The sequence below is a fragment of the Marmota marmota genome, unplaced genomic scaffold (assembly GCF_001458135.2).
Source record: "Marmota marmota marmota unplaced genomic scaffold, marMar, whole genome shotgun sequence".
NCBI classification, from domain to species: Eukaryota; Metazoa; Chordata; class Mammalia; order Rodentia; family Sciuridae; genus Marmota; species Marmota marmota.
In genome coordinates, this window is record NW_025999871.1 from 948,684 (window position 1) to 964,880 (window position 16,197).

Here is a 16,197-nt window from a genome sequence, read left to right on the forward strand (position 1 = left end):
TGTCTCTTGACTGGATGCTCAGAAAAGACTCTCCTCAGGTCCCTACGAACCCTTGGAAGGAGCTCAGGGAGTATGAACTGACTGGCTGGTGGTGGCAAGGGATGAGCATGGGGGCTGTACCCTCTCTCCTGAATGGACCATCCTCCATTTCTTGGCCAGCTGGTGATACCAAGAAGACAGTCTATGCCTTTACCCCTTCCACATGAGGAGTCTCTCAGCAAGCATCATGTTTCATTTATAACAGGAACTTGCAAATCAACCAGTACAGCCTATCTCTTTTTCCTTCTAGGTCCGAGCTATACCAGGGGACATTGGTTTCTCAATTGAAGAGCTGGAGGACCTTTACATGGTGTTTAAGGTGATAACTAAGAGCAAGAACAAGACCAGTCCCCCATCCTAATCCCCTAAGTGCACCCTCAGCACAGCAGCTTCCTGCCAGAAGAGAAATAACATTTAAAAGCATCCTCAGAGGCAGTTAGCATGAACCACATGTGTTGAAATTTAATCCTTCTTGGAGTTTAGATAGAACACTCTTTTAAATGGCAGAAAAATCCCTTCCAGCTAACATGTAAGAGGGCATGCTTTGGCTCATTTAACTGAAAAGTCTAGGATTCACAGCTTCAGGCATGGCTGTATTCAGATACTCAAACATGCTGTCTTGCTACTTAACTTCGGATATCCTCTAGACTGTTCTTCCTGTCTGCCATCAGCAACTCCAGGATATTCCTGTCAATAACCCCAGTGGAAAAAAAAATTTCTTTACAAGTGATTTTAGCAAAAGACCCAGGGTTGATTATTGGAGTGACTCAAGCTAGGTGCTAGTAGGATGATTTGGCTGCTCGGCCAAATGTGAGTCATGTGCCTGCTCCGCCCACCCCAAGCAAGGGGGCTGATTACTAACCCTTTAATCCCATGGCATAAGACTGGGTCAGGAGGAGTTCTCCATAAAGATTCCAGGTGCTGTTAACAAAAGAAGCAGGGAAAGGGTGCTGAAGAGGAGGCAAAGACAACAAGGTCCACACTTCCTTTGTCTTAGAGTTGCCAGATTCCATCTGCCCCTCCAGCTGCCTTGGGATCATTTCCCAAGTTGACCACTGCACTGTAGCCTTAGGGTCAGAACAGTGGCAGTGGATCCACCCCTCACAGGTTGTACAAGTGTCTGTCTCTTGGCTTCTCTGGTGCACCAGCATGAGGGGTTCTGTGAGATGCTGAAGTCTGGCCATGCTCACCCACCCCCAGGGCTCTGCAGACCTGGACAGGGGAGGAGGGCAGATAACCTGGCCAGCCTGACCATCTAACATTGAAGGTGCTGAGAGGTCATCTCACCAGACTGTATCCCCCACAGGCCAAGCATCTGGCAAGTCAGTACTGGGGCAGTAGCCACACAGCAGCTATCCTCCGGGACCCCAGCCTGCCCTACTTGGAGCAGTACCGGATCGATGCAGGCCAGTTCCAGGAGCTCTTTGCCAGCCTGACACCGTGGGCCTGTGGCTCTCACACACCTGTGCTGGCAGGCCGCATGTTCCGGCTCCTGGACCAAAACAAGGACTCCCTGATCAACTTCAAGGAGTTCGTGACGGGGATGAGTGAGTGCCCCCAGGACCTACCAGGGCCCTGATCCTGCCAGAACCCTTTCTGAGAGCTTTCTAAATACTGATCCTGGTGTATCTGTCTCCCTTGCAGTGAGCATGGGGTGGCCTTGAGCCCTTGGCCCTTGATAAAGGAAGAGCAGTGTACCCACCGGAGACATGTTAGGGTCCAATGGGACTCCTGCCCTTACCCCCCTCACTCAGACCAGGGCTCCTGAAGGCTGGAGCTGCTGTCCCCAGAAGAAAGCCAAACTCTCCTAGAAAGGCTCTGGGGGGGAAAGGAGACCTGGTCTCATTCTACTGAATTCTCCAGGAAGGAGCCAGGCCTCCTCAGGCTGTTCCCCACTAGAACTCATGTGTTTTGGTCAGCTTTTTCCCTGCTGTGGCCAAAAGACCTTACAAGAACAATTTTTAGAGGAGGGAAAGTTTATTTGGAGCTCACAGTTCCAGAGGTCTCAGTCCATAGACAACTGAATCCATTGCTCTGTGTCAGAGGTGATGCAGAACATCATGGTGGAAGGGTGTGGCAAAGGAAAGCAACTTAGGACATGGTACCAGGAAGCAGAGAGCATTCTGCTCTCCAAGGACAAAATATAAACCCCAAAGGCATACCCCCAGGGACCCACCTCCTCTAGCTACTCTACTTGCTTACAGTTACCACCCATTTAATCCTTGTCAGTGGATTGACACATTGATTAGGTTAAGACTCTCATAACCTAATCCTTTCAACTCTGCATGTTCTTGCATTGTCTCATATGATGTATCCAAATCATAACACTGTGGGAAGGGGAGGTGCTGGAAGGAAGGCCTACGGTGAGGTTTGAAGCCCGCTTGTCAGCATGCCCTTCCCTGGCCTTGCTCCACAGGCGGGATGTACCATGGGGACCTCACAGAGAAGCTCAAGGCACTCTACAAGCTGCACCTTCCCCCAGGTGAGAGCCTCCCCACTGTGCCACAGGGGCCTCTTGCTTGTCCTGAGTTCAGGATCTCAAGGTAGACATAGGCTTCTGTGGGATGGTTGGACTCAGAGGTAGGCCTTGTGGGGAGTCTGGGATCAGCAGAGTAGAGGCTTTGGTCCCAGTGTAAAGGAAGAGGAGGGAGCTGGAACCCTGGGGCTGAGGCCAGCCTGATGGTGGTCTGAGAGCAGGATCAGGACCTGGGAAACGCCATGGAAGGAGGATCCCATCAGCACAGGCAGTTGCTAGGAACAGGACTCTACCCATCAAATGGGCAGCTTGACCCAAAAGTGCAGCAGGTGGTAGGATGCATGAGTACAGATGCTGGTTTGTAGCTGAGATCCTGTGCATTCATTAGTTTTTTGTAAGTTTCTCAAGAGTTCTCACTTATTTCCAGAGGGTCATCCTGAGGGCACCACCAAAGCCACCAAAGGAATCTTGTCATACGGCCACAAGCAAGGGCCACTTCCCTCTAGCCTAAGGGTGCTGGAACCTAATGGGGTCACAGTGAAGGTAGAACATCTCCTGTGGGCTATGGTCTGAGTGAAGGGGAGGAACCATGAGTGAAGGGGAAGGGCTCACAGAATTCAGACCAGAGCCATGACCACCAGGTTTCTGCTTGCGGCAAGAAAATACCTGTCTCAGCAAAGTGACCACTTGAAGGAGTATCTAAAGAGGGGTTATGCCCATTTTCTGAGGAGGAAATTGACTCAGGCAGGTGGAAATGATGGCTGGGTTGCTCTGATTGGCGGTGGAACTGACCAGGTCCCAAATATTTTCATTCACAACCTGTCCTGAAGAAGTTCATAGTCAGCCACTGCCCTCAGCACTGGTCCTGAGTGATTCTTAGAATATTAGGGCTGAGCCTCACCTCTAGAATTCTCCCTCTTCATTTGCCTGAAGTGGAGCCCAGACCTGTAATTTGTAAAGCTCTCCAGGTAATTGCTCTGCCGCCTGAACTGAAAAGGCTCCTGACACAGGGGTTCACACCTAGAGCTGGCCAGTGGCACCACCATTGAGGCCCAGGCTGAACAGACCTCACTGGGCCTGGATCCTATGAGTGAGGGCACACAGGATTGCCCTGCCATCTGAACTACCTTGGCCCAGCCTGCCTCGTTCAGGCATAGGACCTCCCTCCATACAACAGGGAATCCCCCCACCACAGAAACCTGTGGATCTGCAGCCCCAGGTATTCCTCAGACACTATCAGTAAATGCAAATAATGAGGAGGACCCATATGTACTGATGAGAAATCATCTCTGAGATTTACAAAATGAAACAAAATGGCTTGAGCCTGCATGTGTGCCTGTAGGCACATGAAACGTCCTAAAACACTGAACCAAATCACCACCAGGGTGGGAGGATGGCTTGCTTTTCACCACACCCCAGCTTTATTGATCACATTGCTTCCTAGCATGTGTACTATGTTTTCAAATTCAGTGTCAGGCCCAGATTATAGCTCAGTGGTAGATCACATGCTTAGCATGCACAAGGCCCTGGGCTCAATCCTAGTACCCTTCCAAAAACCCCACAATGTCAAAGTCAAGAAAGAAACAAACAACCAGAATTAATCATTACCATTAAACCTATTACCAGCTGGGTGTGATCACACACACATGTAATCCCAGCAACTTGGGATTCTGAAGCAGGAGGATCACAAGGTCAAGCCCAGCCTCAACAACTTAGGGAGACCCTCATAATAATAAATAAAAAGGGGTAGGAGTGTAGCTTAGTAGTAAAGTGCCACTGGGTCTTGTCCCGGCAGTTAATCAATCAATTAATGATCAATTAAATGGTCTATTACCACATATTATAATCAGCATTCGAGCACTAGTAAGGCATACCAGGTGGGGAAAGCAAGGCCTCTGTCTAGGACTCCAGAAAGTTTGTTTTGAGTGAGTCTCGCAGTATCTTCTCCTGCCGCCACTTTTCACTTCTCTCCCAACACAGCTCTGAGCCCAGAAGAAGCCGAGTCAGCCCTGGAAGCCACTCATTATTTCACAGAAGACAGCTCCTCAGAAGGTGAGCGCTGCTGCTATGATGCCTGATGTGACCAGCAATGACTCTGCAGCCACCAGTCTTCCCATGGGACCTTTGTGTGGACTCAGGGAGGAGGCCACCCTGGGGTTCTCCCGGGAGGGTCCTGCCCATGCTCCCTGGGTGGGGTCAGTCCCTGCAGATGTTCTCAACTCCTGTTTCTCTTGCTTTTCTGTCTCCCTGGACCTTGGCTTCTCTTTCTTCCCTCTGTGCCTTCTCTGCTGTCCCCTCCAGCATCTCCTCTGGCCTCAGATCTGGATCTTTTCCTGCCCTGGGAAACTCAAGGTCAGTCCCTGGAGGGCCAGAGAACCCCCTTCATCTGGGACTTCATCCTCCTAACACTCAGAAGTCTGGAAGCTATGTCCCAGGGACCCTTCTGAGACTTCACAGTGTCTTCTCCTGCCGCCATCTGTGGGTATAAGTCCTGAGAAGGACCCAGAACCCAGCCACTCCTTGTGAAAAACAGGGGACAGCATCCCTTGTTGCAGGGTGGTTAGTAAATAAAGACACAGCACATTGGGCATCAAGCAGGCCCAGGGTATTCCTTCTGCAGCCACATGCAAAAAGTGTCATCATGTTAATAGAAAAGAAATACATAATGCTGTCACTGCACCCATGTGAAACAGACACAGTGTGGGAAAGTGGAGGTCCAGGGAATGGTAGATATGTCCTGGAAAACATCTGTATGTTCATCCTATTTTTTCATTACAGAAAAATATATATGTTGAGTGCCTGTTATAATTCATCCCTGTGCCACATTTAAAGGCTGTTGGAGCCAGATACAGTGGTGCAAGCCTGTAATCCCAGCAGCTCAGAAGGCCAAGGCAGGAGGATCACAAGTTCAAAGCCAGCCTCAGCAATTTAGAGAGGCCCTGAGTAACTCAGTGAGACCCTGTCTCTAAATAAAGTACAAAAAGGGCTGGGAATGTGGCTCAGTGCATAAGCACTCCTGGGTTCCATCCCTGGTACCAAAATAAAGAAAGAAAGAAAACCTGTTTGAAACATCTGATCCAGGGTAATGGGGGCATTCCAGACCCTGGGATTTGGCTATCAAGCTGGTCATGTGTGTTATACTTGCCCCATAAGGCCTGAAGATATAGCTCAGTGGTAGAGCACCTATAATTTCACACGAGAGATTATACACACAAGGAATTGACCCAAAATGGAAAATAATATGTATCACCAGGAATTTTGGAAACTGAGTCAAAAGGATCACAAGTTCAAGGCCAGCCTCAGAAACTCAGCAAGACCCTATCTCAAAAAATAAAAAGGACTAGGAATGTAGCTTAGTGATAAAGCACTCCTGGGTTCAAGTCCCAATTCCAAATAATAATAAGTAAATAATAATAATAATGCATATCAAGATGCCTGTGGCAGTCCTGCTGACAGCACTGAAGAATGGCTTGAATTTGAACATGACCTTGATTTCAAGAACATTACCTAAAGAGCCTGGTGCACCTTCTGTTGTACACGGAGCCTGAGCAAATCAAGGCTGCTCTAAGTTTGTCCCAAGTCTCCTGGAAGAGGACTCATGGTACACAGACTTGTCCTCAGGCCTCACAAGGACCCCAGGAAGCAGAGTCTCTATTCTATGATGAGATTCCTGAGCCCATAGCAGCATGCCCTTCACCACCAACACAGCCCTTGAGGGTAGTTCGGAGGTGGGATGCTGCTGTCTCTGCCTGAGTTCCCCCCACTGGCCACCTGACCTCAGGGAATAGCTCACCTGATTTTTCTCAGTTCATGTTCACATGTAGGCATCATGGTGTGTGCCAACTCCAGCAAAAGTGGCACTTTTTGAAATACTGTGCTGAGCACTAGATTCCCATACACAGAATCCCTCATCTACTGGTGGTCCCAGGCAAATTTGGTCATTAGGACCCTTCCCCTAAATTTGACTGTTTTTTTAGCAGAAACTATAGAATTCATTAGTTCTCAGACTTTTCCATAATGCATATCATCATTTACTTACAAAACAGTGCGGTGAGACATGTATTCTTTTGAGAAACATGAAATAAGGGCCAGGTGTGATGGTGCATACCTGTAATCCCAACCATTAGGGAGACTGAAGCAGGAGGATTACAAGTTCTAGTCCAGCCTCTACCACTCAGCAAGATCCTGTCTCTAAAAATAAAAAGGGCTGAGGATGTAGCTCAGAGGTAAATCACTCCTAGGTTCAATCCACAGTCATTCCCCCACCAAGAAAGAGGAAAGAATGAAGGGAGGGAGGAAAGAAAGGAAGGGGAAGGAAAGAAGAAATGAGAATTTTTTGGCTGTGTGTGAGTGTGTGTGTGTGTGTGTGTGTGTGCGTGCGCGCGCGTGTGTTTAACTGGGGAATTATACCCAGGGCCTCCAGCATGCTAAGCACTCTACCACTGAATTACACCCCCCAGCAATTGGCTTTTTAAAAATGTAACCCAGTAAAAACATGGCCAGAAACTATAATGAACCAATAAAAAAAAAAAAATGTGAGGGGGAAAAAAAGAGAAATGGCCAGGCCCTCCCTTGCTGCAGTGCTATGGGACCAGGGCCGTGCCAAGCAGTAGGGCAGCACTGGGGCCCGGGCTGGTTCTATAAAGCCACAGACTAGACCTTCAAGGACCTCAGTGGTTTATAATCAGAATAAAAATTTTCTCGATGTTCTTTTTGTTTTTCTGGTTGTCCAGAAGTACAATCACAGGAAGAGCGAGAAGGAAGTGGAAATGAGGATGTTCAAGAAAAAAGAGGAGGTACAGGCTATTCTCTACTGATGGTAGAGATCCAGGATGGGTGTGTTCTGGGTACCCTTACTTACTGTATCCCTCCCCTGTCACTGCGGGAGAGGCCCCCAACCCTGGGGAGATAGCAGATGTGTGCCTTGACACAGGATAGCGCATTAAGGTGAATAGCTCAGCTCATCAGCTACCACTGCCCTGCCCCCAGTCCCTCTCTAGGAGCCAGCAGCCCTCCCCCATTCGCACTAGCCTCTCTCAAGCCTACATGTGATTCTCTCACCACCTTAAGGAAGCCGAGTTTGGGACCATTTTATCAGCTTAGGTCCAACCTCCTTCAGTTAACTAGGAGAGAACCATGGGTATTCTGGGTGTTTTTCTATCACCACTGCCCCAAATGCCAGTGTGTTTCATAACAGGGCCCAAGTAAGTCCCATGCCAGAGAAAATGCAACCCCATTCCTTTCTGCTTCCAGCCTGCAACTCTCTTTCTCTCATTTGACAGATGGAGATTAATCTCTTTTTCTCCCAACTCACAGAGGAGAAGGGGACTAGCCCTCCAGACTACCGACACTACCTTCGAATGTGGGCCAAAGAGAAAGAGGCTCAGAAGGAGACAATTAAGGATCTTCCCAAGATGAACCAGGTAGGCTCAATTGGAGCCCACAAGAGATGTTTCTAGAGAATTCTGGCTGACTGGGGCCTCACACCACCCACACTCCAGAGGTTTCCTGCGGAGTGGAAATTCTCTTCCCTCCCTCTAGAGCCTGTTAGTCCTGGATAACAGTTAGTTATGATTCCAGAAAGGAGGCTAGTTGCTCCACGACCCCATACAGGTGGTGTTCCCATATTAACCATTTGCTTTTTTAAACCAATATCCATAAACCAGAGACATACCACGTAGCTTAGTCTGCAATAGCCAGAAACTCACACTTTCTTTTACAAGAAAGTTCACTATGTTCCAGCTCCCTCCCAGCCCTGCCCAGGCATCTGCATAAGCAGGCTTACTTGTTCCTTCTGTAGTAGGTTCTTCATTTGCTGTTCTGTCAGTTTAGGAGTTTAGCACCTTGCCAAGGGTCTCAGCCAGGGAGTGGCCAACCCTGGTTTCAGACTATGGACATCTAACCAAAGTTAGTTCTTCAGCCTGACCATGACCCTCAGACCAGACTTCACCCTGGCTGTGCTCAGATAGGACCTGCAGTTGGAGCAGTCCCTCACTCACAGGCCTGAAGATGGGGCACCATGGAATGAGGCTTCTTCCCATCATCAGGCCAAGAGTCCTGAATGTATGTTTAAGACCTAGAACCTGGCTTTCCCTAGCCCTCCTCAACTGAACAAGTATACACCTTGTTGTCACCCCCTGTCCTTCAGTAAAGGACAGTAGAAGTTGCTTCTGATTAAAAATATAAAAGCCAAAACTAGTTCCAAAATATGAGGAATTTTGGATTAGGTTTGTGATTAGGTTTAGAAAGATAAAGGGGCTGGGAATCAGGCTTATTGGTAAAGACTGGCCTAGCAGGTGCAAGGCTCTGAGTTCCATTCCCAGCCCCACAAAAACAAAAAAGCCCTCATAAAAGTAGCTCTCTCTGGCTCCGCATGGTGACACACACCTGTAATCCCAGCAACTCTGGAAGCTGAGGCAGGAGGATCACAAGTTCCTGGCCAGCCTCAGCAATTTAGCAAGACCCTCAGCAACTTAATGAGACCCTGTCTCAAAATAAAAAGGACTAAGGCTATATAGCTCAGGGGTAAAGCACCCTGGGGTTAAATCCTCCAAAAAAAAAAAAAAGTAGTCAGGTTCTCTAAGCTAGCAGAATTACAAACAGAAACCGGAAACCAGGACAATCCAAGTCAATCATGTATCCTACTGATGAGAAAGGCAGCTGGGAAAGAAAGGCTTTTGAAGGGCTACAAGACATTGGTCAAGTCACTTTTCCTCTGAGTCTGAGTATCCTAATCTGTAAAATGGGAATGGTAAGGCACAGGTTTATGGAGACAATATTCCAGCACCAATTAGAGTGGCCTGCATTCTCAGTCCAGCTAATATAACCCATATTTTACCATCTCCCTGTACTGTTTTTCTCTTTAAGGAGCAATTTATTGAGCTCTGCAAGACACTATACAACATGTTCAGTGAAGATCCCATGGAGCAAGACTTGTACCATGCCATCGCCACAGTGGCCAGCCTCCTCCTCCGCATCGGTGAGGTAGGGAAGAAGTTCTCAACCCGGACGGGCAGAAAGCCCAGGGATGGTGCCCACAGCGGGGATCACAACAGTACCACTGAGGAGGACGAGCTACCAGCGCCTGAACCCCATCAGGACCCAATACGGGAGCTTCAGCCACCAGCTGCAGGGGACCCCCAGGCCAAGGCTGGTGGAGACACCCACCTTGGGAAAGCACCACAGGAAAGCCAGATGGTGGTAGAGGGGGGCAGTGGCGAGGGGCAGCTTCTGTCTGATGATGAAACCAAAGATGACATATCCATGTCCTCATACTCAGTGGTCAGCACAGGCTCCCTGCAGTGCGAGGACCTTGCAGATGACACAGTGCTGGTGGGTGGAGAGGCCCGCAGTCCCACAGCCACCTCACGCACTGGGGGCACTGTGGACACGGACTGGTGCATTTCCTTTGAGCAGATCCTGGCCTCCATTCTGACAGAGTCTGTGTTAGTGAACTTCTTTGAGAAGAGGGTAGACATTGGACTCAAGATCAAGGACCAAAAGAAGGTGGAGAGACAATTCAGCACCTCCAGTGACCATGAGCAGTCTGGGGTTTTGGGCTGACCTCTGCAGCTGCACTGCTCTGGCTGAAGCCTCAGAAGTAGGGGCCAGCCTTTGTCTCCTCCTTCCCTTCCTGTTTTCTCCTTTCACCCTCATTCTCCCCAGAAACAATGAATTGTAAACACAAAGGCCAATGCAGACCCAGTTGCCTTAGAAGCATTCCTGGGCCTGTACACCCCACTGCCCAGGAAAAGGCTGGCCACCCACCTCCTCTCTAATTGGCGGGAACCCTCCTAGAGCCTGGCTGCCCCTCCTAGTGTTAGAGCCTCTCAGATCTGCCCATACTTGCCTCACATCCTTGCACCCCATGCTGTGCTCAGGCAACACTAGGTCCTCCAACCACAGAGCCATCTTCATACAGCTGTGTGGCCCAGGTACCAGATCCTACCACTTGGCACCAGGTAGGAGGGTCATAAGCTTATCAGGTTTCAAAGTGATCAGGCCCTTAAGCCTGAGCCTCCTGACTGGGGAACTCAGCAGAAAGCATCTCTTGCATAGGGGTGGGCGCGTTAACCTTACATGCGGTTTTGCTTCTTTGTCACCATTAACTTTGAAAGCACATCCTCAGGTCCTCATCTATCTCTTTGTATTCAGTTCAGTTGGCTAAACATCACACTGTGCTCAATGCCTTAATCCCTCAAATAAAAAAATAAAATAAAACCCACTGTGTATAGTGCCTTAAAGTGGCCTTCAACAACTGCTTAGGCCTCCTGACTTCTCCCTAGGCCAGGAATGGGACCCAGGCCTCATTCTGGAAGTTCAGGACATTTGGTCCCCCACAAAGGGTGGGGGAATTGCCATGCCTGCCAGTTTAGATGTAGACATCGTACCAATTGACTTGTGACAGAAGAAGCCCTGAGCTCTACAGGTCTCAGTGGGCAGTGGGACAGAAGTATAGATGTGTCTCAGCCCTGAGCTATAGCAAGTCACTAGATTCTAGAAGCAGAGTGTGGGCCACAGGCAACCAGTGGGGGTCTCCTTGAGCTGAGTCACACAGGGCTGAGCCACAAGGACCACTTTATTTGCAGCAGGAGTTGAAGTGGATCACTGTGGCCAGTGTTTGCCCCCACATGGGGCCACTCTCGCTTTTACTAAAAGATATATCTCTGTGTCTGGGTTTTGTTTTTTTTCCGCACTGGTAAGGAACCCAGGGTCTTGCTCATGCCAGGCAAGTGTCCTCTCACAGAGCCACATACACAAACCTTTTTTTTTTTCCTTTTCTTTTTTTTAATTGTTGATGGACCTTTATTTTATTTATTTATATGTGGTGCTGAGAATTGAACCCAATGCCTCACACATTCTAGACATTCAGTGCTCTACCACTGAACTACAACCCCAGCCCCACAAATTCTCTTGTTTTGTTTTTAAATTTTGAGAGGGTCAGGCTAAACTGGTCAGGCTGGTTGCAAAGCCTCCTGATCACAGGCATGAACCACCATATCCAGCCTTTTTGTTTTTAAATTTAATAGCTTTATTGAGGTATAACTTAATATATCATAAAATCTATTTGTTAATGTCCAAGCCAATGAATTCTAGTTTATAGAGTTGTGCAACTATTTCCACAAGGCAGTTTTTGAAACATTTCCAACACATCTGAAAGACCCCTCAGGCCATTTGTAGGGAGTCTGTGTTCTTATCTTGAGTCCCAGGCAACTACTTTCCATGGATTTCCTAGTTTTTTAAATTGCAGTATAGGGCAAGCAGTGTGGCTCAGTAGTAGAGTACTTGTCTAACATGCACAAGGTCCTGGGTTACATCTCCAGCACAAGAAAATAAAATAACATGCACTATGACTTTACCTTGTTCTCAACTGCTATGCCCCATTCTCAATAAATGCAGCAAAACAACAGCAAGGAAACTGAACAACTGTTCTTTTTTTCTTTAAAAACAACCATTTTAAAAATGTGCAGACAGGCACAGTGGCTCAAGCCTGAAATCCCAGCAACTCAGGAGGCTGAGGTAGGAGGTTGTAAGTTGAGGTCAACCTCAACAATTTATCAAGACTCTTAACAACTTAACAAGATAGTGTCTCAAAAATAAAAAGTCTAGGGATAGATACAGCTCAGTAGTAGAGCACTCCTGCGCTTAATTGCTAGTACAAAACAAAAACAAAAAAAGCCACAAAATTGAAGAACATGATTTCTTTTCTAGTATTTATTCCAAACCACTATAATTACAACAGATTTCTGCCAAAAATACTATTCTTGGCCATAATGCAATTAGATATGCATGAGAATCTCATACATTTGCCAGTTTGGAATCTTAAAGTTGATTGTAATCAATTAGGCTTTAATAACTTGGAATTTGGATAAATGAAACTTATGAATATAACAAAAAAATAATATAAAAGAATAGCTGGGGAGCTGGGGTTGTAGCTCAGTGGTAGAGTACTCATCTAGCACATGCAAGGCCCTGGGTTCAATCCTCAGCATCACATAAAAATAAGTAAATAAAATAAAGGCATTGTGTCCAACTACACCTAAAAAATAAATGTTTTTAAAGGAAAAAAAAAGAAAAAAGAATAGCTGGGCACAGTGGTTCACACCACTGTGGGATTCCAGCAACTCAGGAGGTTGAGGCAGGAGGACTACAAATTCAAGGATAGCTTGGGGCAATTTAGTTAGACCTTGTCTCAAAATAGAAAAGGACTGGGGGCTGGGGATATAGTTCCGCTAGTAGAGTGCTTGCCTTGCATGCACAAGGCCCTGAGTTTGATACCCAGCACTAAAAAAAAAAAAAAAAGGACTGGGCATGTAGCTCTGCGGTAGAGTGTACCTGGGTCTAATCCACAGTGAAAGGGAGAGAGGTAGGGAGAGAGAGAGAAAGGGAAAAAAGTAAGAACATAAAAGAATAATCTAACCTATTCACATTATAAAAGAATGTACAAAAATATGTCAGGCATGGTAGCCTGACCTATAGTATCAGGTACTTGGGAGGCTGAGGCAGGAAGATGTCTAGTACAGAGGAGTTCCAGACCAGCCTGGGACAACAATGAGTCCGTCCCCCGCCCCTCTTTCACACACTCATACACACACACAAAAAAAAACTGTTTTGTTTTGGTTGCAACAGTACTTTCCATGTGTTAATCATTGAACCTGGAATGAGAATCAAAATGTTTAACCACCAGAACAGTAACACTAAATAAGAATGAAGGAAATAAATTTTCAATATATGCTTATCCTGCAAGTAAACATGAATAATTGTATATTTTAAAACTGCTTAGCCATGCTTAGTGATGTGAACCTGTAGTCTCAGCACTAGGCAGGAAGAACATTGAGCCTCGTAGTTTGAGTGAAAGGAAGAAAGAAAGGGAGGGAAGAATAGGATACATGTGTGTTTTACCGCTGAGGCACATCCCTAGCCCTTTTTATTTTATATTTGAGACAGGTCTTGCTAAATTACCCAGGCTGACCCCAAACTTGATATCCTCCAGCCTCAGCCTCCTGAGTCACTAAAATTATAAGCACTCACCACTTTGCCCAGTAAACCCAAAATGTTTTATGTCACTGGTTTGGGGAGCATATATTTTTTTTTCTGGTTGGTTCTGAGGCGAGCCAGTGGGTATGCAAAAATGGAGAAGCAGGCAATTATTGGCCAAGTCAAGGTCTCAGTCAATTGAGATTTGGGGGAGTCTGGTTATTTGCAGAGGTTTCAGATCATAGTTCTGTTGTTATATAGTGCCTGTGTCACCAGCCGTGCTGTTAATAATTACTCAAGAGGCGGATTGTCTTTAAATGCAAGCATATATTTGATCAGACCAATCATCAAACATAAACAATTAATGCAAAAAGTGTTGAGTTGCTGGAGCACCCCAACTAGCATTTAATGCACACTAATTAACACTACAAGCAAATCACACAATCTAGGGCAACCAGGAGCCCCAAAATACTTTGGATGCCACGCAATTTCTCTTAGCCAAAGAGCAGACATGGCCATTGTCCAGTGATTCTCTCCAGCCGATGGATGTATGTCAGGGAATGGTAGAGTCAATCTGGGGATGGACAGCAAGGCAGCCAGTCTCACTGATGTCCTTGGAGCAGCCTCATTAATGTAGCAAAACAAGTGACTTAAATATAGTTCCAAGTTGATGGTGTACGTTGGTGATTGGTTACACCCAGTGAAAGTCAATGTCCATTGGTTATGTCCAGTGAGATGATGTAATTGCAACAGGGTATGTTCTTTGCGCATGTCCATGGAGCTGTGCTCCCTATTGATTGTAACCAGTTACTGTTAAATGTGCCTATGGTTAGTGCCCCTTATAGCTCCTTATCAATTGCAACCAGATATGACTAAGAAAGCCTATGGCTGCTGTTCCTTATGGCCAGTAACTTAGTGAGTCCCAGCATGTCCCAACATGTCTATGGCAGATGCTCTTTATACCTGGCCATTGTCCATTTGCAACTCAGTCTTTGAAACACAATTTTTAAAATTTTTTTCTGATATATACTTATTGTGAAAAATTTGGAAAATATTTTTTAAATCATAATCCTACCCACCTACACAAACACGCACACCTAGGAATAAATAAATGACAGATTTTATATAACTGAAATTATGTACATTTTGTAACCACCTTGCTTTTATTAAATAAAAAGTTATTCAGTGACAGCAGATAAAGAATGAAGAGTTATGGAAAATGATAATCTGCAAAACAACCCCCAAAGAAAAGCAGAGAGACAATGCTGCTCCGGAGGAGGGAAGGGAAACTAGCCAAGCATTATTATCCTTCCAGTAAATTCTTTCCTGATAACAGGGGCCCTGAGGAAGGATGTGGGAGGCTGACTAGCATGTGACCATGCTGAACTGTGCGGCATCCAGCAGTCACGCTGTGATCTGGAGAGCCCCGGTCTTCTAAGGTGTGAGCAACTGTGTCTTCATGCATGGGCGTGCCTTCCTGTATCCCCATGGGTCGAGCTGTGCTCACCTGTTCCTTTGTAATATTACCCCTTGCCCTGTTTAGGATAGAATGTTCCATGGAAACACCTTTTGTGTGTCCCCTTTCTTACTGTGCCCTTGGGTGTCAGTCAACCTGCTGACAGCAGACATCATGAAGCTGAACTCAGCCCCCTGAAACCTGACCCCTTACCTCATTTGAATGGCTACTCCTCAGTAAAAAAGGTCAGTACGTGCTCTCTCTCTCTCTTTCTTCGGACCCTTAAGGTTAGAGGAGCCGTCACAGCACCCCCAAGGAAAAAAAACATTTCTATCTCTTATGTGGTTATTTTGCACAGCTCAGTTCCCCTGGAGTGACCCTGAGTGTTTTAGTCAAGTGCGACCCAGTGGCAGAAGGAGTCGAATACTGAAACGCTGGGAGACAATAACTTCCAGAAAAAGAAATGCCCATCCCTCACAATCTGGACTCCTATCTCTTCAAGTAACAATGAGTTTCAACCTTTTACAGCTTCCCTTCTGAGTTAAAACTTTTAACCTATGTAACTAGCCCCTGACTGTCTGAAACCACCCTAATTGTACCCTATAAACCAAAATCCTCTCTGTAAACAATGGCCATTTTCGCATCCAGTACCTGAAGAACAATAAATGGTTTCCCTGAATCTGTTGAGGTCTACTCCCATCATTTTGTGCTTACAAAACACAGCAAGGAAGACTTTATTCAAGACTATCAGACTAGGTATAAGGCCAGAGGCCAAGCACAGTGACAGTAGGCCCACCCCTGTAATCCCAGCAGTTAGGGAGGCTGAGGCAAGAGGATCACAAATTCAAAGCCAGCCTCAGCAATTTAGCAAGGCATTAGACAACTTAGCAAGATCATGTCTCAACATAAAAATTTAAAAAAGGGCTGGGAATGTGGCTCAGTTATTAAACACCCTTGGGTTCAATCCCTGGTACAAAAAAAAAAAAGAAGGTATAGGGACCACTGCAATGGGGTCTGGAAATGGGGGAGAGAGACTGGGCTCAACTTCCAATTCAGCATGGGCAGATGAGAATTTATAGCCGGAGGCCAACAGATGGAAAATTACTAGGAGGAAACATGGTGAATAAGGAGAATTCTGACTACACAGACCTAACGGGATTCTTGCTGAAGACACGCCAGCTTTATTAGACCTCACCTTGGGGATGGGGGTGGGGGATGATTGTGAAGATACTGATCAGATGTTGATGAT

General features: G+C 46.6%; 1 protein-coding gene across 9 annotated transcripts in view; it reads left to right on the top strand.

The window, feature by feature from the left end:
• Tbc1d9b (TBC1 domain family member 9B) overlaps positions 1-15,627 on the top strand; it is a 48,564-nt gene extending 32,937 nt beyond the window's left edge. For 3 of the 9 annotated variants that reach the window (XM_015506377.2, XM_048784658.1, XM_048784686.1), the window contains 8 exons: positions 290-358; positions 1,346-1,586; positions 2,456-2,521; positions 4,496-4,567; positions 4,817-4,867; positions 7,249-7,311; positions 7,832-7,938; positions 9,383-11,928. In XM_015506377.2, the coding sequence (XP_015361863.2) occupies positions 290-358; positions 1,346-1,586; positions 2,456-2,521; positions 4,496-4,567; positions 4,817-4,867; positions 7,249-7,311; positions 7,832-7,938; positions 9,383-10,078 (1,365 nt within the window). In that variant the 3' untranslated portion in view covers positions 10,079-11,928. Of the gene's footprint in view, positions 1-289; positions 359-1,345; positions 1,587-2,455; positions 2,522-4,495; positions 4,568-4,816; positions 4,868-7,248; positions 7,312-7,797; positions 7,939-9,382; positions 11,929-14,828 lie in introns of those variants that run through there. The other 6 variants (XR_007341144.1, XM_048784672.1, XM_048784663.1 and 3 more) reach the window with 6 other exon arrangements.
• Positions 15,628-16,197: the final 570 nt, after the last annotated feature.